General features: G+C 41.8%; 1 protein-coding gene across 2 annotated transcripts in view; it reads right to left on the bottom strand.

Moving 5' to 3' along the window:
* RGS8 (regulator of G protein signaling 8) overlaps positions 1–24,142 on the bottom strand; it is an 81,127-nt gene that overhangs the window by 40,017 nt on the left and 16,968 nt on the right. The window contains exon 2 of one of the 2 annotated variants that reach the window (XM_089683992.1): positions 2,078–2,185. In XM_089683992.1, coding sequence (XP_089540118.1) covers positions 2,078–2,185 — 108 coding nt within the window. The remainder of the gene's footprint in view (positions 1–2,077; positions 2,186–24,142) is intronic. The other variant, XM_089683993.1, reaches the window with a different exon arrangement.

Below are 24,142 nucleotides of genomic sequence, written 5' to 3'. Positions count from 1 at the left end.
GTCAAACCAATGCGGTTCAGACTTGGTCAGACTTGGTCACCAATTTCTAAAGCAGTACATGTACTACTTTTGGTGCGATTTGCATAGACATCTGTGTCAGATGTCTTACAAATCACACTTGAAATCGGCATGTCCCTCGACTTTGAAATTGTGCAACTTCACTGTAAGTCGTACGATTTCAAAGTCGGGCTTGATGTGACCGGGGTGTTAGTCACAAGACAACCTAGGCAAGATCCTAGGGTCAGGATAGCCTAGCAGTAACCTTCATGCTTCTGTAGTGAACAAGAGGATAATGCAATTGGTGAAAGTTGTGCAACCATCACTTTACAAAGGAAGATGAACCTATAGGCAATTGGTGTCTAATGGGGCAAGCCAGTCCAGACAATGCAAATGGTGCTGCTTCTCTGTGCCTACTGCAATCCTTATCAATGTCAATTCAAGGTATGTGGGGGATACAAGGTGGGGGCAAAGGTGCTATCTTGCCTACAGCCCAGTTCTGTTGGCATTGGTGATCAGGACAATTAGAGGGTGAATCTCGCTAAAGAGGACCCAGACAGCAACCTGACAGTGGTTTTATCCCCTCACCAGTCTATTGCAACTAAAAAAAAAAATATTCTGCCTGTAGCTATACTTTAAACTTCAATAATACTTTAATGATACAGGCAGGGGCGGACTGACAACTCATGGGGCCCCCGGGCAATAGGGGATCATGGGGCCCCTGTGTCCTTGCCCAAACTCAAAAAAGCCTATGAAAAAGGTACCAGGAGCATCTCATGGGACCCCCTACTGACCCCGGGCCCTCGGGCAGTGCCCGAATTTCCAAATGGTCAGTCCGCCCCTGGATACAGGAACCTGACATTATGGGGAAAATTTATCAAAACTAGTGTACTCAAAACCTGGTGCAGCTGTGCATGGTGACCAATCAATTTCTAACATCAGGTTAAGTTAAGCTTTGGCAATAAAACCTGGAAGTTGATTGGTTTCTATGGAGAGCTGCATTCTCCAGTCTTAATAAAAAAAAACCCAATACACCCTCAGACTAGGGATACAATTATAATTTAAAGCGATTCTAAAGATTCTTTTTTTTTTGTTCTTTGCAAAATAACAAACATGTCTATACTTAACTACTGTGTGCAGTGGTTTTGCACAGAGCAGCCTGCATCCTCCTCTTCTCGGGTCCCCCGCAGGCTCTCCTGGATCCTGCTTTCTGTCGGGTGCACCCACAGCAAGCAGCTTGCTATCGGTGCACCCGCTGCTCTGTGTCCAGTCACACACGGAGCCACACCTTGGCCCCAACCCTCTATTTCCTCATTGGCTGACTGGCTGTGATTGACAGCAGTGGGAGCCAATGGTTCCCACTTGCTGTCCCAGCCAATGAGGAGGCAGAGACTCGGGACAGCCGAGGCTGTTATTCACATCGCTGGGTCGCGATGAGACTCAAGTAAGTACTGAGGGGGCTGGGGGCACTGCTGCACACAGAAGGCTTTTTACCTTCATGCATAGAACATTCATCCTTTACAACCACTTTAACTAGCTTTAAGGAATATACTATACAATGGCAAATGATCAATTTGCTAACCATTCCCTAATTCGTCTATGACTTGATTGAAGATTTACTGCATTTTTAAAATCCTTTGGCTGGAAAGGTTAGTCTCATCACAGCACATTTGCCATTGTTTTCCTAAAATCTGAATTTCCCACAGTTGTTAGATCTATGACTCAGTTAGCATATTTATAAGACAGCTACCTGTACATTCACTGGTACCATTCACTTTAAAAATGTACTCCTGAATCATTGTTTTTACAAATATTTTGGCATTGATTCCTATGAAGATTGACTGCACTCAATCCCTTCCGTCAACTATGTTCTTATTCATCATTGATGTTACGCCCTGGAAATGAGGATTTTGGCCAATTTCATGACCCCTTGACTTCCCTACTCAACAGAACAAGAGCTGGTTACAGGCCAGCACCTGTAGTCAGACAATGAAATTATTTGATAACTATGGAAACCCAACATGCTACACTCCATCTGCAAAGCACAGAAATACAAGTGTGTATGGATGTGGCAACTTACTTAAGGGCTTGATTGTGCTTGGCGTCATACTGAAGAGTGGAGAAGTCACTGAGCGAATCAGACTTTTGTGACAGACAGCTCAGGTGAGTGCGGATTCCTCGGCTCCTGCTGGGGGCGAGAAGACAATAGTCAAAAAGCAAATGCAAACACACATTGATGCAGACAACATATGTGAACACGGTTTTGTTTATGTGGATACAGAGGTACCATACCAATCAGTAAATGTTGAAATAAATTGAATGTTTTTACAGTAATGACAATGCAATGATAAATGTGGGGTTTTGTATGACTTCCTGTTTATTATTTAAAATATTAATAAAGTAAACCTGGCAGAGGCACATTCTAGTCTCCCACAGCTCCAATTCCCACCATTGATGCTTCCATGATATCACCAGCAATTGATAATACCTATCAGAAAATGCTTATGCACTTTTAAGGGATGAGTGGCAATTATACTTAAATCAGAAGAGCCTATTGTTCATTAGTTCATGATTCTCCTAAATATATGCCATATAACTTTTAACAACAGATGAAGCAGGTAGGTGGATTCTATAAGAGAGCTTTTCCAAGTGGTAAAGTTATGAGAGATGATTTGGCTTCTACTCAAAATTAGATCTGTTATGTGTGTACTGCCAGGGCCCTCTATTATGTTCTACCTGGCTCACCCAGTGGGTGAGTGTGTCACACATGCACATTTCATTGAAAAATAAATTATTGGTACTTGCTGGCACAGATATACTGTACATTGATCAGCCATAACTTTATGACCACTGACCGGTTAAAGTGGTTATAAAGGCTGAACATTTTTTTTAACTTCATGCATTCTATGCATAAAGGTAAAAAAACTTCCATGTACAGAAGCCCCCCCCCCCCAGACCCCCCTAATACTTACCTGAGTCTGTGATCCAAGGATGTGCACAAGAGCCTTGGTTCTCCAGGGACTCTCCCTCCTCTTTGGCTGAGACAGCAGCAGGAGCCATTGGCTTCCACTGCTGTCAATTACAGCCAGTGAGCCAATGTAGAGAGAGAGGAGATGGGGCTGAGCCACAGCTCTGTGTGAATACACATGCGAAGCAGTTGCTTTAGAGCAAGCCTGCTTGAGTGCCCCCCATAGCAAGCTGCTTGCTCTGGGGGCACTAGGCAGGAGGGAGGGGCCAGGAACTCTGGTGGGGGACCCAAGAAAAGGTGGATCAGGGCTGCTCTATGCAAAATCACTGCACAGAACAGGTATGTATGACATTTTTGTTATTTAAAAAAAAATGCCTTTAATATCACTTTAAGTGAAAAACACTCATTATCTTGTAACAATGGTATCCGAAAGTCTGTGGGATGCATTAGGCAGCAAGATATGTCCATGAAGTTAATGTGCTCTAAGCAGCAACAAAGGGGCATCACAGATTGTTGCTTATGGGACTGCTTAGCTGCAGAGCGGTCAGGGTGTCCATGCTGACCCATGTCCACAGCTAAAAGTGCCTACAATAGGCATGTGAGTATCAGAACTGGGCCACAGAGCAATTGAAGAAGGTGGCTTGGTCTAATAAATTATGTTTTCTTTTACATCATGTGGCTGGCCGGGTGCATGGGTGTCGTTTACCTGGGGAAGACATGATACCAGGAAGAATGTTCTGCTGGGAAACCTTGGATTCTGCTATTCATGTGGATGTTACATAACACATACCACCTAAATATTGTTGCCAACCAAAGTACATCCCTTCATCAAATAATATTCCTTGATGGCAATGGCATCTTTCAGCAGGATAGCGCACCATGCCATGCTGAAAAATCTTCAAGAATGGTTTGGGGAACACAACAAGCTTGAGGTGTTGACTTGACCTCCAAATTCTCCAGTTCTCAATCCAATCGAGCATCTTTGGGATGTGTTAGAAAAACAAGGCCAATCCATGGAGGCCCCACCTTGCAACTTACAGGACTTAAAGTTTTAGCTACTGGTGGATGGCTGCCAGATACCACAGCATACCTTCATAGGTCTTGTGGCGCCCATGCCTCGATGGGTCAGAGCTGTTTTGGGGGCAAAAGGGAGACCTACCTAATATTAAGTGGGTTGTCATAAAGTTAAGGCCGACTGGTGTATTCCAACAAGGCGAAAACTCCCAGTGTTATCTCAACAAGCAGTTCCAAGGTTCAAAATAACTCAAAATCATTCTTTATAAAAAAAGCTATATAAGCTACATAACATTGTAAGCTCTTGGGGGGCAGGTATGTATAAAGTTTCTCTGTAACAGATCTGAAGAAATTAATACCATTTGGAAATGATCAAGCTAAATAAGTGAAAAGTAAAAATAGATTAGAAGTGATAGTTTAATTTTCTCTGTAGAAATGTAGTTCAGGAGCTACCATTTATTGGCTAATTAAATATAATGTGCAGCACAATGGCTAAATGGTTAGCACTTCCACCTGGCAGTACTAGGGTCGTTGGTTTGAATCCCAGCCACGGCACCTCCTACCTGGAGTTTGCATGTTCTCCCTGTGCCTACATGGGTTTCCTCCCACTCTTCAAAGACATGCTGGTAGGTTTATTGGCTCCTGTCTAAATTGGCCCTAGTATGTGAATGTGAGTTAGGGACCTTAGATTGTACACCCCTTGAGGGTTAGGGACTGATGTGAATGTACAATACATATACAGTGGGGATCGAAAGTTTGGGCACCCCAGCTAAAAATTTGTATTATTGTGCATAAAGAAGCCAAGGAAAGATGGAAAAATCTCCAAAAGGCATCAAATTACAGATTAGACATTCTTATAATATGTCAACAAAAGTTAGATTTTATTTCCATCATTTACACTTTCAAAATAACAGAAAACAAAAAAATGGCGTCTGCAAAAGTTTGGGCACCCTGCAGAGTTAATATCTTGTACTGCCCCCTTTGTCAAGTATCACAGCTTGTAAACGCTTTTTGTAGCCAGCCAAGAGTCTTTCAATTCTTGTTTGAGGTATCTTTGCCCATTCTTCCTTACAAAAGTCTTCCAGTTCTTTGAGATTTCTGGGCTGTCTGTCACGCACTGCTCTTTTAAGGTCTATCCATAGATTTTCAATTATGTTGAGGTCAGGAGATTGTGAAGGCCATGGCAAAACCTTTAGTTTACGCCTCTTGATGTAATCCCCCGTGGATTTCGAGGTGTGTTTAGGTTCATTATCCATTTGTAGAAGCCATCCTCTCTTTAACTTCAGCTTTTTCACAGATGGCATCAAGTTACCATCCAAAATTTGCTGAAATTTTATTGAATCCATTTTTCCTTCTATTCATGAGATGTTCCCGGTGCCACTGGCTGCAACACAACCCCAAAGCATGATTGATCTAACCCCATGCTTAACAGTTGGACAGAGGTTCTTTTCATTAAATTCTGTGCCCCTTCTTCTCCAAACGTACCTTTGCTCATTCCGGCCAAAAAGTTAAATTTTAACCTCATCTGTCCACAGAACTTGTTTCCAAAATGCATCAGGCTTGTCTATATGTTCATTTGCAAAGTTCAAACGATGATTTTTGTGGTGAGGACGTAGAAGAGGTTTTCTTCTGATGACTCTTCCATGAAGACCATATTTGTACAAGTATCTCTTTATAGTGGAATAGTGTACCACAACTCCAGTGTCTGCCAGATCTTTCTGGAGGGATCGTGCAGTCAAACGTGGGTTTTGAATTGTTTTTCTCACAATCCTGCGAGCTGTTCTGTCTGATATTTTTCTTGGTCTTCCAGATCTTGCTTTAACTTCCACTGTTCCTGATGACTGCCATTTCTTAATTACATTCCGAACAGAGGATATTGACATCTGAAAACGCTTTGCTTTCTTATAGCCTTCTCCAGCTTTGTGAGCGTCAACTATTTTCAGTTTCAGTTTTCTAGACAACTGCTTAGAAGAACCCATGGTGCTGATTGTTGGGGCAAGGTCAGATGAGTCTGGGCATTTAAAACCTTTAAGATTGACATTACCTGGTCTTCCCAGATAATGATTGAGAACAATCCATGACACTGGCAGGTCTCAGCTTGGCAAAGGGGGCAGTGCATGCTATAAATTCTGCAGGGTGCCCAAACTTTTGCAGACGCCATTTTTTTGTTTTCTGTTATTTTGAAAGTGTAAATGATTGAAATAAAATCTAACTTTTGTTGACATGTTATAAGAATGTCTAATCTGTAATTTGATGCCTTTTGGAGATTTTTCCATCTTTCCTTGGCTTCTTTACGCACATTAATACAAATTTTTAGCTGGGGTGCCCAAACTTTCGATCCCCACTGTATATGTAAAGAACTGCATAAATTGGTGGCACTATATAAGTACCTGAAATAAATAAATAATGTAGTGCAGGATTTTGAGGCATTCTGGCCTTTTCTTTACGTACTTCCACAGAGTGTTGCATCAATGACTGTGTTAGCCTGTAAAATGGAAATTATTCTTTCACTAGGGAGCCCAGTTACAAAGCAGGTGTGTGGCTTTACTGCAACCATAACATTGCTATAGCAAACATGCATGGATCTAAAGCCCAACATTGTGAATTACAGATATGTTTAACCAGGGCTTTTTTTCAGAGAGAACATAGGGGAACACAGTTGCAGCACCTCCAGCACTGAATATATGTAATGGCAAGGAGTACTGGGGTGTTCTGGATGGCCTATCGATGCTGGCTGCTGGGGGATATGTTGTTTCTGGAGGGAATCTATTTTTGCAGGGAGGTCTATTGTTTCTGTGGAGGTTTTTTGTGCTGGTGGGGAATCTATTGTTGCTGGGGTGGGTCTTACATTGCTGGGGGGCCAATTGTTACTGGGAAGGATCTACTTTGAGGGCAGGGTCTACTGTTGCTGGCTGCTGGAGGGTCTACTGATACTGGCTGTGGGGAGATCTGTTGTTGCTGCTGGAGGTCTATTGTTTATATTGTAAAGCGCTGAGTAAACTGTTGGCGCCAGGGGCGGACTGACCATTTGGAAGCTCGGGCACTGCCCGACGGCCCGGGGTCAGTAGGGGGCCCCATGAGATGCCCCTGGTACCCTTTTCATAGGCTTTTTTGAGTTTGGGCAAGGACACAGGGGCCCCATGATACCCTATTGTCCGGGGGCCCCATGAGTTGTCAGTCCACCCCTGGTTGGCGCTATATAAATCCTGTATAATAATAATAATAATAATATTGTTGCTGGGCGGTATTTTGTTACAGGCAGTCCATTGTTGCTAGGAGGAATCTATTATCACTGGTGGGGTCTATTGTTGCGGGCTGCCGGAGATCTATTTTACTGCTTTTCTTCACCCCTTGTCTCTACCCCTCCACCCACCTCTGAGCACCATTCCTTCATTCTACCCCCTACCCACATCCCAGTACCACCACTTTTAGAGAATACAGAACCAAGAAGCATTTTGTGGTGCCACCATTAAATTCCATGCAAATTACTTGGCACTACATAAGGCTACTTGGTTTGGTATTCTTTAAAAGGGGTGGTACTGGGATGTGAGTAGGAGATGGAATGAAGGAATGGTGCTCAGAGGTGGGTGGGGGGGGGGGGTAGAGACAAGGGATGACTTGGAAAGGGTGAGTTCCAACACCTATTCTCTTAGAAAAAAAGCCCCATGTTTGGCACTTGGTACTTGCTTCGGCAAAAAAATGATCTCTATTCTTCCTTCTTTATTGAGAAGAGAACTGGCATCCTGAAATTCTATTATTCAGTTGAATCTCTAAATTAAAAACATTAGCACACTATACTTACATCGATCTTTTCCCTCTGTGGATCTCCTGATGTCAGTAGGCAACCCATACTTTTCTATACAAGGAGAACATGTAATCCTGGTCTGAGATTACCTCTGTTATATACTGTTTGAGGGCATATTCACATTATTGCATTGAGGTAAGACGATATCTGTGCTGATGCAATGTGGTGACATTTATTCTGAATAGTAGCCCCATGCACCTTGCTATCGGATGTTCCTTAAAATGGCATTAAACCCTCAGTGTTTTTTACCTTTAAAAGGAGCTACACTGACAACCCCCCCTTCCAAAAAAGATCCCTAACATTTATCTTAAAATTAAGAACTGCATACTTACCATACCATGGAGTCCAGTGTTGCCTTGCTGAAGCAAAAGCTCTCAGTTTGCTTCTTTTTCTGCGACGCCATCATCAACTTGGATCCAACGCATGCATAGACATACCGTGAGTCTTTGCCAGATCTATAGTCTGTGCATGCATCTAATCCATTTTGGCATACTCCCATGGTGTGTATGCACATTCGTGGCATCTCGCAAACAGTTCCTGGGATGGTACATCACACATACCGGGAAGCAGTTTGCGAGATGCAGCTCATACACACCAGGGGGGACTGCCCTAGGTTAAAACTAGGCTGTGTAAAAAAAAAATGAAATAAAATAAATAACTTTAAAAAAGTTTTGTTTTCTAAATGTTTTTTTGATAATTTGCGAGGGGGAGTGGGCAGGAGACAGAAGAGTGGAACATGAAAAATGGGTAAAGTGGGTAAAGTTCTGCTTTAACCACTTGCCTCCCTGAGGATTTATTCCCGTTCCTGACCAGGCTATCTTTTGCATTACGACTCTGCGTTACTTTAACTTGCACGGTCATGCAACACTGTACACAAATGAAATCTACTTCCTTTTTTTCCCACGAATTAAACTTTCTTTTGTGGTATTTAATCGCCTCTGTGTTTTCTATTTTTTGTGCTATAAAAAAAAAAGACTGACAATTTTGAAAAAAAAACCTATATTTTTGACTTTTTGCTATTAAACAAGTCCAGTAATAAAATTTAATTCCAAAATTCAAATTTCATCATACATTTGGCCACAATGTATTCTGCTACATGTCTTTGCTAAAAAAAAATCCCAATACATGTAAATTAATTGGTTTACGTGAGTTATAGCGTTTACAAATGGCGGAATATATACTGGGATTTTTTTTTTATTTTTGCTAGTAATAGTAATCAGTGAATTATAGCAGGACCACAAAACTGCGGCGGGCATTTTGAAATTGGGGGGAACTGACTTGGTGTCACTGATATCCCCAATGACACCAATACAGTGATCAATGCTAAAAAAAAAGCACTGACACTGTATTAATGGCACTTGGCAGGAAGGGGTTAACATGAAAGGCGATCAAAGGGTTAATTGTGTGCTGTGTGCTGTTTTACTGTGGGCTGTGTCCGTGTGCTTCACTGTAAGCACACTGCTTTGGATGGCTGTGCAGAGCCATCCAAAGCAGTGTGCACAAGCTTACTGGAAGGAGAACTGTTTTGTTTACAAGGAGGATTAACCGCTTAGGTTCCACAGTGAATATAACAAGCATGATTTACTGCATATACAGACTGATTTTACTGTTGTGGGTTTAGTAACACTTTAAGGTTTTTCACCCTAATACAATCTATGCATTAAAGTGAAAAACCTTCTGTGCTACAGGATGCTCCCCAGCCCCCCTTATACTTACCTGAGCCCTATCCAGTCCAGCGATATGCACAAGAGCAGTGGCTCTCACCACTCTCTCCCTCCTCCCTTGGCTCCTGCTGCTGTCAATCAAATGTTGTGCCAAGCCAGCGAGTGGGGAGAGATGGGCCAGGTCGGTCTATGCCAATGGACGCAGACAGGGTGGCTCTGGAGCGAGCCCGCACGGGTGTCCACATGGAACGTGGCTTTCCATTGGGTCACCCACTGAAGATGAGGAGCCTGCCGCGCCATCGGAGGACCCCAGAAGAGGGGCATCCGGGCTTCTCTGTGCAACAGCATTGCACAGAGCAGGTAAGTATAACATGTTTGTTATTTTAGAAAAAAAAAATGAAGGTTTAATGTCGCTTTAAACAGGAACATAGGCAAGGATTAAAAGATAAAGAAACTGCATATTCAGTAAGTGAATAATTCAGCTGCCTAAATTGTTTAAAAAATGGTTTAATATCACATTAAGCCAAATAACTGAACAAAAGGAATAGTATGAGATTTTATAACTTCATGTGCAATAATGAGTGTTTTTGTTCATGTAAAATATAGAGTGGATCAAACTGGTGCAATTGCATCCTCTTCCTTTAGAATGACAGTCTTCCTTATTAATCAGGCCATACCCATTGTCAGCTGTATAAGCAGTTTGTCCCTACAAACCTTACCGGGATGTAGAGTAGGTAATAGTGGAGAATAGTGTAACTATATGGCCATGCTGCAGGTAGGTACTTCACAGCTGGATCATTGCTGAAAGATGGCTGCCTGCAGCATCAAAGGAAACCAAGAACAAAGATTCTTGTCAAATACAACGGTGTGTTCCAACATATGAGCTCAAATGCAATGTCGTGCTCCAACATATGAGCTCAAATGCAATGGCGTGCTCTAACATATGAGCTCAAATACAACGGTGTGTTCCAACATATGAGCTCAAATACAACGGTGTGCTCCAACATATGAGCTCAAATGCAATGGCGTGCTCCAACATATGAGCTCAAATACAATGGTGTGCTCCAACATATGAGCTCAAATGCAATGGCGTGCTCCAACATGAGCTCAAATACAACGGTGTGCTCCAACATATGAGCTCAAATACAACGGTGTGCTCCAACATATGAGCTCAAATACAACGGTGTGCTCCAACATATGAGCTCAAATACAACGGTGTGTTCCAACATATGAGCTCAAATACAACAGTGTGCTCCAACATATGAGCTCAAGTACAATGGTGTGGTCCAACATATGAGCTCAAATACAATGGTGTGTTCCAACATATGAGCTCAAATATAACGGTGTGCTCCAAGATATGAGCTCAAATACAACGTTGTGCTCCAACATATGAGCTCAGATACAACGGTGTGCTCCAACATATGAGCTCAAATACAAAGGTGTGCTCCAACATATGAGCCCAAATACAATGTTGTGCTCCAACATATGAGCTCAGATACAACGGTGTGCTCCAACATATGAGGTCGAATACAAAGGTGTGCTCCAACATATGAGCCCAAATACAACAGTGTGCTCCAACATATGAGCTCAAATACAACGGTGGGCTCCAACATATGAGCTCAAATACAACGGTGTGCTCCAACATATGAGCTCAAATACAATGGTGTGTGCCAACATATGAGCTCAAATACAATGTTTTGCTCCAACGTATGAGCACAAATACCATGGTGTGCTTCAACATATGAGCTCAAATACAATGGCGTGCTCCAACATGAGCTCAAATACAACGGTGTGCTCCAACATATGAGCTCAAATACAACGGTGTGCTCCAACATATGAGCTCAAATACAATGGTGTGCTCCAACATATGAGCTCAAATACAACAGTGTTCTCCAACATATGAGCTCAAATACAATGGTAGGCTCCAACATATGAGCCCTGGAACACATTGATATTTATTTTAACATGCATCTCAGTTTTTGCACAAAGCTTCAACATAGCCAGGTAGCCTTCTTTTTAGAAACATTGTATTTTTGTCTGTTGGAACATGCTGCACTGTAATTTTTCATCACAGCTCCATGGTGGGCTCGGGAAAAATGTGTTTCCACTATTCCTGCAGTTTGCTGCAGTAGATAATTTGTAAAATACACTGCAAAACTGTCACTGGCAATAAGCCCTAAGGGTCCATTCACACTTATGTGACTTCAAAATCATATGATTTTCACTGCAACATTACAGTGCGACTCGATGTGAGTTTTACGTGACTTTGATGCGAGTTTGGTGTGACATTGATGTGACTTTGGATACGTGCAAATTTTGTGTGACTTTGCTTTGACCAAGCACGATTGTTTGTGCTGTACAAAGTCACACACAATTTGCATGTACAACATTCAGGTGCGATTTTCATGAGACTTTGGAGAGTTTACATTGAAGTCTATGGCCCTCAAGTCGGACCAAAGTAGTGCAGGAACTACTTTGAAGTTGCACAGATATGAATGATACCCATTGGGAAACATGGGATGCAACTTATTTATTTATTTCAGGTACTTATATAGCTGCATCAATTTATGCTGCGCTTTACATATATATTGTACATTCATGTCATTCTTGTCAGTCCCTAACCCTCAAGGGGCATACAATCTAAGGTTGGCATGTGACCCCAAAACTGCAGAAAAAGTAATGCAAGAACTACTTTAGAAATCGCGCTGCCGCAAATCGCAAATGTTAAGACACTGACATTCACATTAGATGCGATTTCAGGTGCGATTTCAATTCCCAAATCACACCTGAAATTGCATCGGTATGACTGGGCACTTAAGGAAGCTTGACAGGTGCCCTGTGTGTGTTAATATATCATACCAGCAATATCTCCAAAACAAAGTGAAGCTAAGGCTGAATAAAAGCTGCAGGTTCTCTAAGTGAGCTTTGTCATAGACTTCTGTGGAGGCTTTGAAGACGCTTTGAAGCACCACTAAAGAGACATGGGGTATAATTTTTGAAAGCAAAGCAAACACAACATGTAAACAGGACTGCAAGAAGCTACTCATTTTATTTAGTGACAGGTGCTTTAAAAAATAGTGTGCAATGCCATGTTTTGAAGCTTGTGTAAACTAGCCCTCGCCCACCGCTTCAACCTGCTTTTTTTTATATGTTTTTGATGCTTCGATGATGCTTTTTTGAAGCTCTAATGAAGCTTGGTGAATGCCCTGTGTGTCTGTTGATTTTCTATTTGTTTTAAAGTGGCCTGGTAGAACCCCAGCTCAGTAGTACCCCCAGTCAGCAGATCCCCAGGACAATACTACCCCTGTTCAGCAGATCCCAGGGCCATTGGTCCCCCTGTTCAGCAGACCCCAAGCTTATTAGTACCCTTGTTCAGCAGATCAATTGTTCAGTAGTATTCCCTGCTCTAGTGATCCCCCACTCAGTAGTAACCCCCAGCTCTGTTGATCCCCCTTTCAGTAGTAACCTCCAGCTCTGCTGATCCCCCACTCAGTAGTAACCCCCAGGTCTGCTGATCCTCTGGTTTGCTGATCCTCCTCTCTCTCCAGGCCCTACTCACCTCCTGCTATATTGTTCCCATGCTTCGTGGCACGTGTGACATTGCTAGTTTCTCTTGCTCCGGTCCCCCAGCTCGGCAGATCCTCTGCCGCTCAGTACTCTCTCTCTGGTTTCCGCTCACCTTCTGCTATAGCGTTCTCATGTTGCACATCACATGCGCCGTCTGCTCCACTCTGGTCCAGACCCACTTTCCTGCGGCTCTACGACATCTGCACCAAACACTCCCAGAAAATATACAAATGAACCGGAAGTGACTGCTGATGTATTTCTGACAGCCAGCTGTTCTCATGGAAAGCCTTTCCAAAAAGAATAGAGGCTGTTATAGCCACAAAGCGGAGGGTGAAGGGCTTAGTGGCAACATGCCTATGATTTAGAATGGAATGTCTAAAACACTCAGCTAGGTATTATGGTCAGGTGTCCAAAGTGAATAGAATAAAAGCCTCTCAAAATCTGCAGGTGCTGCAAGTGAGCTTTGTCATAGACATCTATGAAGGCTTCGGAGGTGCTTTGAAGCGACATGGGGTATCATTTTTAAAGTGAAGCGAAGCAAAGCAAAAGCAATGTGTAAACAGGAGTGTAAGCTAACTGTTTTATTTAGTGACAGGGGCTTTGATTGGCAATCAGAGTGCTTTAAAAAAGCTTGTCCAAAGCCACATTTTGAAGCACGTGTAAACAAGCTCTTTGAGTGCATGTTAACCACTTAAAGAGGAGCTCCAGTTGTTTTGTGTTTATTAACAGTCAGCAGCTACAAAAACTGTAGCTACTGACTTTTAATACACACATTCACCTTTTCCAGGATCCAGCAATGTGCTCACCCAAGCCATCCCTTCTCTCCCTCTTCACTTCCCTGACGCCGGCATCTCAACTGTGGGCACAGCTTGCTGCTTCACACTGTGCATGTGTGCCTCCTGAATGGTCCAGCAGTCTTCTGGGACCTGTGAAATGTCTCAGAAGACTGCGGGGGAAAGGAGGGGGCTGAACTTCTGACTAAGTTTGCTGCGGCGAAGTTAACTGGAAGTTGGAGTGGGTACCTATCAAAACTAGGTACCCACTCCCTCACCAAAAAACGTTGCATGCCAAATGTGGCAGGGCAGGAGGGGAAGAGCATTTAAAGCAGAACTTCCCCCTTTGGGGGGAGCTCGGCAATGCGCTATTTTAACTGGCAATCGCGAGGTCATGCAACACTGTACCTAAATGAAATTTATATCATTTTTTTCCACACAAATAGAGCTTTTTTATGGTGGTATTTGATCACCGCTGGTTATTTGTTATTATATAAATGGAAAAAAAAGAACAAAAACTGAAAAAACTATACTTTTTGCTTTCTGCTATAAAAGATAATCAAAAACAATTTCTTCATAAATTTAGGCCAAAATGTATTCTGCTACATGTCTCTGGTAAAAAAAAATTAAAAAAGCCCAATAAAAAGGAGAAAATAACAAAAGTATATTAAGTACATATACTTTAAAGGAGATGTATGGGGTTAAAAAAACATACATACTCACTTTAGTTATTATTATTATTATACAGGATTTATATAGCGCCAACAGTTTGCTCAGCACTTTACAATATAAAGGGAGACAATACAGCAACAATACAGTTCAATACAAGAAGGTTAGGCGCTCCTTGGAGCTTACAATCTAAGAGATGCTGCAGTGTGATGCTGCAGTGTGATGCTGCAGTTGTCCCATGTTGGCTTTAAGACCACGAACTGAGCGAATACATGACCGCTAAACATGTTTGCAAAAACGCAGTTTTAGGTGCATTTTTGACGCTTCTCTTCTCCTGCAAGGAGAAAGGCGTTGGGCAATGCGCATGAGAATTTGTCTCTGTTGAACCTTGATTATCTTGCCAACACAAAAATTGCCCCTACCACAAAAATGTACCTCTACAGATGCCCCATTCCTGCTGTTGGTGGCTATGTACTGTATGTTCTTTATTTAAAGTGTTACTAAACCCACAACAGTAAAATCAGTCTGTATATGCAGCAAAGCATGCTTGTTATACTCACTGTTGGACCTAAGGGGTTAATCCTCTGCATTGTGTAAAAAGACTGTTTGCTCCTGTATTTTCTGATCCTCCCCTTCTTCCACAGTCCCCAATCCATCTACTGATAGAACAGAACCCTGGCGACAGGCTGCACATGCTCCATTTGGTATGTATTGCTAGAGAATTTTTTATTTTCTTGGGAGAGTGCATGGGATCAGCACAGGGCCAATCAGTGGGTGATGGGCTATGCAGCCTCATAGAACAGTCAGAGTAGAATGAAAACTCCTCGTACAAGCTTTAACCAGTGCTCTGCTGAACACTGATAAAAGTCACAAGACTGCAGATGAAAAAAGGTATTTAGCAGATTATTTTTACTAAAATAATTGCATTTCCATGTTCTGTGTACTGTGGGAGACCAGATAGAGAAAATGCAGGGTCCTGGGTTTAGTAACACTTTAATGTATTATATATTCACAGTTGTAAAGGTAAGAGAGTTGGGGAGTTGGAATCAGGGGGACTATCCCTACAAAAAAGAGGGAGGGTTGGTTTCTATGAACCATTATAATCTTCATATTACCAAATGAGTGAGACCGTAAAGTACTTATTGTTGGTAATGTCATATAGCCAGTGGGTGCTTGTTTGTTCATAGAATGGCCATGTCTCCTGTTTGTGATTGTAACACATGTACATGAATTGATAGGAATGGATAAAAAAACAAGCAGAAAGAGATTACAGACCCTCACTATTTACCACTATTGACTACTAGACTGATTAGACACGGGCTCCTGGGAGAATAAATCATCACACGTCACCAGCATATCTGTAATGATTCAGTGTTGTGTCTCCATGGGGAGGCAAATCCCACATTCCACAACTTCAGTATTACAGGAAGGAACTCAATGATTTATGAAGGGAAATTCAGAAAAGAAAATGAATGATTATATTTGAATTAATAAGAGTTTCCGAGATAAATGAGATATATGATACATTTGTTAATTTAAGTAATTATTTTGTTGCAATGAGACGTATATATTTGTTTAATTGTGTCAGTGGTCATCATAGGGATATTATCACCCCAATCAGATTGGTTCCAAAGTAAACATTTGCTTTGTCTAAATCAGTGGTCTCCAAACTGTCGCCCCCAGGACAGATGCTGCTCTTTGCTTGCCTTTATCCAGCCCTTGGGTCAATATTCCACCAACTGATACTAGGCATTTTCCTCTCACTGAAACCAGCAAAGAGGCACCGTTCCTTCCATTGACATCAACAGTGGAGCATATTTGCTCCCCCTAACACCAACAATGGGGCACCATTCCTTCCACTGACACCATAGATGGGGCACTCTTCCTTCCACTGACACCAAGGGTGGGGTACTATTCCTTCCACTGACACCAAGGATGGGGTACTATTCCTTTCACTGACACCAAGGGTGGGACACTATTACTTCCACTGACACCATAGATGGGGCACTATTCGTTCCACTGACATCAAGGGTGGGGTACTATTCTTTCCACTGGCACCAAGTGTGGGGCACTATTACTTCCACTGACAACAATGATGGTCATTATTCTTTCTAATGACAGCAATGATGGGCACTGTTCCTTTCATTTACACCAAGCATGGGACAATATTCCCTCTACAAATACCAATGAATGGGGCTCTATTCCTTCCACTTGCACCAAGGATGAGGATTATTATTTCCACTGACACTAACAATGGAACACTATGCTTCCCACTGACACCAAAGATAGTGTATTTTTCCTTTCACTGATACCAATGATGGGGCACTATTCCTTCAAATGACACCAATAAGTGGGCATTATTCCTTCCATTGACACCAACAATGGGGTACCATTTTTCCCAAGGATACTAATTATTGGGCACTATTCCTCCTCCTACTGACCATGGGCGCTATGCAATTTTCATACTCCTACTGATTACCAGACCTGAGACATTGTTTACTTTTGCTAATGCTGGGACATTTTCTACTGGCCACAATCTGCCCCCCCTCCTAACGTCTGAAGGACAGTAAAGCGGCCCCTTGTTTAGAAAGTTGGGAGACCTCTGATCTAAATCAACAGATTCATTTTATAGCCAGCCAAGAGAAGAAAAGAAGCCTGCTGAAATCTCTGAGTTGATTCTAGCTGGAGGTTAAAATGAGCTGAGGACACATTCTGCCCCCATGTGATAACGTTAGGGGTCTGGGTGTCCAATCATCAGGCTCTATTGCTGCCATTTGGGAACTAGGGAGTGAGTCGCATGCTCCCCTATACTCAGAAGTACCCGTTATTTCTCTCCAATCTCTACAGCAATGTAGCAGACACCAAACAATGAAAAGGGAAGTTGCCGTAGTTGTGGGGAGAAGCTTTAAAGTGAAAAAATTGACTGGGTTTTTTTTTCTTGAGAAAACAAATCCTACATTGTCCAACTTCCATATTTCCAGGGAGCAAGTTACTGGTTCACAAAGGAAAACACAGTACAGGAAACTGGAAATGAATAATTAAGCCTTTTAAAGAGAAATTATATCTGTTATACAATAAATAATAAATGTAACTATAAAATTACAAATTAAAAATATAATTTAAAAATAAAAGTGCAATACAGTGTATATTATTTTTTTCGGTGCTCGTCACAACATATTTTTATATCCCAATAAGACTGGTTCCTCTAATCGTGTTGCCATTTTCTAAGTTTGTTTAAAGGATGTGTCTGTAAAAACACATATGGTACATTTCTGCCTGGCCTGCTCCTGTCCCTATTTACTCATTTTGCTCTGCCTTGCTTCCTCAGCTTGTTTCCAGACTTAGTTTGTAATTCACATGGCTACAGTCATAGTCTAAATCCATGGTCAGTCTTATAAACTTTCTCATCATAGGTGTGATTAAAGCATTTCCATAGTTTTTAAAAACCTAATTCCATAGACAGATCTATTATCCAATATACAGTATTTTTTAAACAGATCTAAACTCAACAATAGAATTTGGCTCTGTTGAATCTTGATGATCTTGCCAACACAAAAATTGCCCCTACCACAAAAATGTACCTCTATAGATGCCCCATTCCTGCTGTTGGTGACTATGTACTGTGTGTTCCTTGTTTAAAGTGTTACTAAACCCACAACAGTAAAATCAGTCTGTATATGCAGTAAAGCATGCTTGTTATACTCAAAGTGAAACCTAAGGGGTTAATCCTCTGCATAGTGTAAAAATGCTGTTTGATCCTGACTTCTCTTATCCTCCCCTTCTTCCAGTGTTCCCTCTTATCTTCTGATAAGACATATCGTGTGGAGACACACTGCACATGCTCAGTTTGGTGTGTATTGTTAGTTTTTTTTTTCTTGGGAGAGTGCATGTGATCAGCACAAGGCCAATCAGCACTCTTCGGAAAGAGGGTCAGGGGTCCTGCAACCTCAAAGGACAGTTAGAGCAGAATGAAAACTCCTCGTACAAGCTTTAACCAGTGCTCTTCTGAACACTGATAGAAGTCACAAGACTGCTCTAACTGATGATAAAAGGTATTTAGCAGTTTATATTTACTAAAATAATTCATTTTCCATGTTCTTTGTACTGTGGGAGACCTAATAGAGGAAATGCAGGGTCCTGGGGTTAGTAGCACTTTAAGGCCGCAGCAAAGGACTATATCTTTGTGTAGTAAAAGCTCCAGTTGGCTGTTTAGGAAGAGGTAGCCAAGCATCAACCTGTCACAAGCCTGCAGGTGTGGTCTGAGGACTGGAGTCACTCCAGGCAGAACCAAAAGTGAGATCCCTGTTGCTGTAATGCTGGGACTAGTGAGAGGGCGCTGCTGCTATTAACCTGTTGCTGCTAGCAGAGACTGAGCACATAGGGACTGGTCATCTGATAAGGAACATTATTTACTGAATGCAGACTTTACTGGAACTGTAATGTGTACCACCATAAAGACTGGGCCCCAACGTTATGCAGCTGAAGTGCTAGGGCTAAAAACTGCTCACTCAGATAGCTGTTTCACCAGAACTTTGCTTATTGTCCATAGTAAAAAGTATCTCTTTATGCCGTTTTAAATTTCATTACTACCATTCATATAGAGTGTACTCTAAAGTGGATATAGCCTACTGTTTACAGAAGAGTTATCGCAGTATTGATTATCATTGCTGTGACTGTTTTCTAATGTCATTACTTATTGCTGATTTTGCAGATTACCATGTTTACTATAATTTATCTGCATAGAACTCCATTCTATGTTGCTATAGCCTAGTGAACTATGATTGATCTAATCCTTTACTTACTCATTTATGTGCATCCTGCTGTTTACTGCAACCCATGACAGTATATTGGGTTCATTTATCACTAATCAGTCTGGCTTTTTGATACTGAACCTGAATTGTGTATAGACAATCTATATTTGTGTTTACAGTAGCAGTGCAGTATGCATTTGCTCAACCTGGTGTGTCAGTGGGGCTGAGGTTGTTCTACAAGTCAAGCAGAAGAACAGAGAATCCAATCTACCAAGTGGGTCCTGAGGGGGTAGCTCTACAAAGGCATGGTAAGTTATGAATGGAAAAAAACAGCTGCAGCAAGACCACAGGCAATACAGTTTCCAGAGTTTATTTCCTCTTTAGGAAATCAGATTAATTTTGTTCTTGTTCCAATTCTCAGTTATGGACAACTCAAACACAATAGATAATTGAACATTTTTACAGCCATTCCCATAAGAGGTTTAGGCTGCCCTTTCATTTTCATAAAGATAATTATACACAAAGGGTTGCACTGTAGAGTGCTGTATGACATACAGAAAACTCCCAGTTGTATGGGCGATAATGTAGCAATATATGATCATGTCCAAATTAGATAAACATGTAATAAAGACAGTTTGATAGTATGGCAGCCAAATGTAGAAAAAAAATTGCTTTCCCATTGACATTTCTGAATTTACAGACACCCTTAAACAGAACTTACTACCCAGACTATGCAATGTAAAGGCTAGTGTACATGGGCTTTTGAAAACCCCAACTGGATAATATTTAGTTTTTGCTAAAGCTCTGTGGGGTAGATTTACTAAAACTGGTGCACTCAAAATCTGGTGCAGCTGAGCATGGTAGCCAATCAGCTTCAAACTTCAGCCTGTTCAGTTAAGCTTTGGCAATAAAACCTGGAAGCTGATTGGTTTCTATGCAAAGTTGCACCAGATTTTTGCACTTTCCAGTTTCAGTTAATAACCCCCAATACATCATAGGCAACTGTTGAGTTCTTTTTAATAATTTACTGGTCTCTCCTTTTTACATCCTTCGATGCTTAGTGTGAATGGACCCTTACATATTGAAGCTTATATATGATTTTGGTGGTTGGCAGGGGTGGACTGACCGTTCGAGCCCCCGAGGGCTTGGGGTCAGTAGGGGGCCCCATGAAATGCCCCTGGTACCTTTTTATAGGCTTTTTTGGGTGTGCTTTGAGTGTGGGCATGGACACAGGGGACCCGTGATCCCTTATTGCCTGGGGCCCCATGAGTTGTCAGCCCGCCCCTGGTGGTTGGGTTAAGAGGTTAGTTTAAGATCTCTTCATGTTTGGTTATTCTTTCATTGGGCCAAGTGAGTGCATGGCAAATACATTTCAAAAGCATCTCAATAGCCCATGTAAACTATTCCTTGCAATCAAGCAACATGCTTAGCTTTTTGATATATCAATGGGTTTTAAAGGGCTCTGATGATAGATCAGTTTGAGGGGTTCTAATGGCAGATGGAGGTAAGTTACAGCAAAACTACAACAAAATGTGTATCCTGCATCACATGGAATTTTGACTTTTTAATTATCAAAAGGTTTGAGACTGGATTGGGTAAATATACAGCCACAGAAGAAAACACTTTTAATCCATTCTAATCACCCACATTGGCGGAGGCAGCATACGCTGACAATGTATTTGTTCCTATGATGCAGTTTTCATTGTCATACATCATGGCTGAACCCACAGAACTGCTGAGTGTATTGTGTGTAGGCAGGAGGTGACAGAGTAAAGGTTCCATGTGCCTACTTTTAAAACCGACTGTGTTTTGTCTATGCTCCAAATTAATTGTAATGGAAAAAGGCATTTCCTAGTTCTGTGTACATTAAGCCTGACCTTGATTATCTACCTGTTTTGAGCATGTACATCCAGAGAATAAATTATGATTGATTCAGGGAACATTTGTTTTAGAAGCCACAGGAAACACAATACATCGAATGTGTTTATTCCATTATGCTCAGTGAATAGGTGTAATTATAGAACTACCAATGCTGTATAAAACACAGACTCACTCATGACATCTCGTATTATCACAATATCACCAGTCCTATGTAAAATGGCAAAGATTGGTTGCCCACACTGCTGTTAGGACACACTGAAAATCCTAGCCTCAATCTAACCTTTAAGGGTATTTCCACTTTTGCAGCCAAATTGGGATAAAACCTACTTTATATTCTGTACATGTTCCCAATAACATAGCATAGCCTAAAAAAAAATAAAAAATGCTGGTTACCTTTTTAAGTGCTTTTTACCTGCTTATAAATCCTTACATGCTCCCCCCTCCACTTTGTAATGTTTAGGAGAGGGCTGTGGAGTAATGTTTAAGCCCTGGTTCACACTGGATGCGACTTGGCATGTGATTTGCATGCCCTGCAACTTGCAAATTGCATGCCAAGTCGCACGTTATTGTCCGCAATTGGAGCAGTCATAATGGTGCGGCTCCGACTTGGTCGGAGCCGCACCAATTTCAAAAGTAGTACATGCACTACTTTTGGCGCGATTTGCATAGACATCTGCATCAGATGTCTTGCAGATCACACCTGAAATTGGTGGGGCCTCCGACTTTGAAATCATGTGACTTCACTGTAAGTCAAAGTCAGGCTTGATGTGAAAGGAGGGTAATACAGAAGTCCCCAACCCCTTGACCATGGACCGGTGCTGGACCATAGCATGCTGGTAGCTGGACCATGCAGCAGGGGGTTAGTGGAGCCATTGCACAAGCCCTAAAGAAGGGGAAGTTTTTCCCCAAAAATGCATTGGCTGTATCTGATGATTAATAATTCAAAAGCATTTCCAAACAAGATGGACATTTGTGCTAGGTATTCCTAACCACACATCCAAAAGCTGATTGTCTGATGAGTGGCAACAGGGTTAGGAGAACCCTGCTTGTGACATCTTACAATTCCAAATTCACCCCCTTCAAAAAAGAAGGCACTTTATTCTATATTCCTGTTCCTGACAACTGTCATTTTCATCAGTCCAGAACTACCACATAGCTACCACATGTGCAAAGAACATCAACCCCTACAAAACCCATACAGCAACCGTCTTTAACTAACGGTAAGAAATGATGTCTGGCTGCTATGGGCTAATGCCTTCTGCCTATTGCCCTTGTGTTGTGCACTGCCTTACTATACATGTCTATATATATATATATATATATTGTAAATTTTATTTCCCATGTTCTAATGCGTTATAAAAATCAGAGTTCGCCCAACTAAATTTCTTTTTTTTTGGCCCTTAGAAGTAAGGTCTTCTGACTTTAGACTGAATTGTGCTTTGATTCTGTTGGTTCAAATTCTTTCATTCAGCACTCTACTTGCTCTAAACCACTATGGTGTCATTGGGACCCTTCTGAAAGAAGCGAAGAGGCTGCCTTTGCTGACTCCTTAGGCTACATTCTCAAGGGCGTTTTGCCAAAGTGCGACTCCTTGCGGCAATAGTCTACTAAATCTTGCTGCTGGGTTTGACAGCTGTGAGCGGTTATCTGCTCCCCCAAAACCTGCACACTGTAATAACAGAATGTCAGCAGCTACAGCTATTCCTGCCTGTTCACATTTCCATGGATCACCACAAGACTGAAGGTAAGGCTAGAAGTTAGCTTCAAAAATGACCTTGCTTCCCACAGTGTGCCTTATAGGGAGTTTCACTTACTAACGCTTATTTTTGCAGTTTTTCGAGCTCAGAACTCTAAAGTGATCATATGACAGTTATCTGCATAATAAAGGACATATAAGATATATATATCTTGAATCACATTGATAACTGGCAAACATTTGACTGTTTTCTGTCTAGAGAGTGTTCCATAATTATTTGTAAATTTTGAAAATTATGACAACAAATATATAAATAATCATTCCAAAAAAAGTAAAATTAGAATTCTACAAAAACCATTACGCTTTCCCTTCAAGCTGCTACATGCCCAGCACTACAAGTTATCATTATTTACAGAATTATCAGTGCCATCAAGTTTCATTATGATTATCCACAGATAATGGACACAGACACTTGAAGGAGCGGGCACTTACAAATGTCAGGCATGAATGTACTAACAATGAGGTCAATGGCTTTTATTAAGCCAGAAGACTACATACTTATTTGGGACTGTGAACACTTCAAGTTCAGATCATGACCATGGAAACACAAATGGCTAAGCAATGGCATTCTTTAGACATAAGAGTTCAAACTCATCAGATCAGCACAATGCCATAGAGCAAGGTCAGAGTGATCCAAAACAAAAAGGTTAAAAGCTTCCTTGCAGACAGTATGGATAGGATTGCTCAGTGCCAGGGGCGGACTGACCATTTGGAAACTTGGGCACTGCCCGAGGGCCTGGAGTCAGTAGGGGGCCCCATGAGATGCCCCTGGTACCTTTTTCATAGGCTTTTTTGAGTTTGGGCAAGGACACAGGGGCCCCATGTTCCCCTATTGTCCAGGGTCCCCATGAGTTGTTAGTCTGCCCCTGCTCAGTGCTTTATTTCACAGTTAAAAAACAAATACTGGAAGAAACATTTAAAGAGCTATTTCACAATAGTTCAATAGCTGACTATTTTACATTTATTTTTCAAACAAACCTGTACTTTGACCATTCTGGGAAACCAAATAGGTTTACTATAGATTCCCTATTGCCAACCCCATATAAGTACTTTTCCTTTGCTTACCCACTACTCCATTCAGTGCCCTGAGACAAAGGAAACACCCTGTACGTCTTAGTATGGAGGAACATGTGACTTGATCAATGTGACAGCACTGGGTCCATCAGTGCTGTCACAAAGCAATCCATAGCCCTGTGTACGCCATGTCTCCAGCAACTTGGATCTTGCACAGGACTCCCCATCAGCTGAATGGAGTGGTACAGGAAGGTGAGTGCATGCTTCTGGGGAAGACTATTAA

The sequence above is a fragment of the Staurois parvus genome, unplaced genomic scaffold, assembly GCF_062004578.1.
Source record: "Staurois parvus isolate SC_StPar_1 unplaced genomic scaffold, SC_StPar_1.0 ptg000332l, whole genome shotgun sequence".
NCBI lineage: Eukaryota > Metazoa > Chordata > Amphibia > Anura > Ranidae > Staurois > Staurois parvus.
This window is presented reverse-complemented; position numbering and strand designations above follow the sequence as displayed.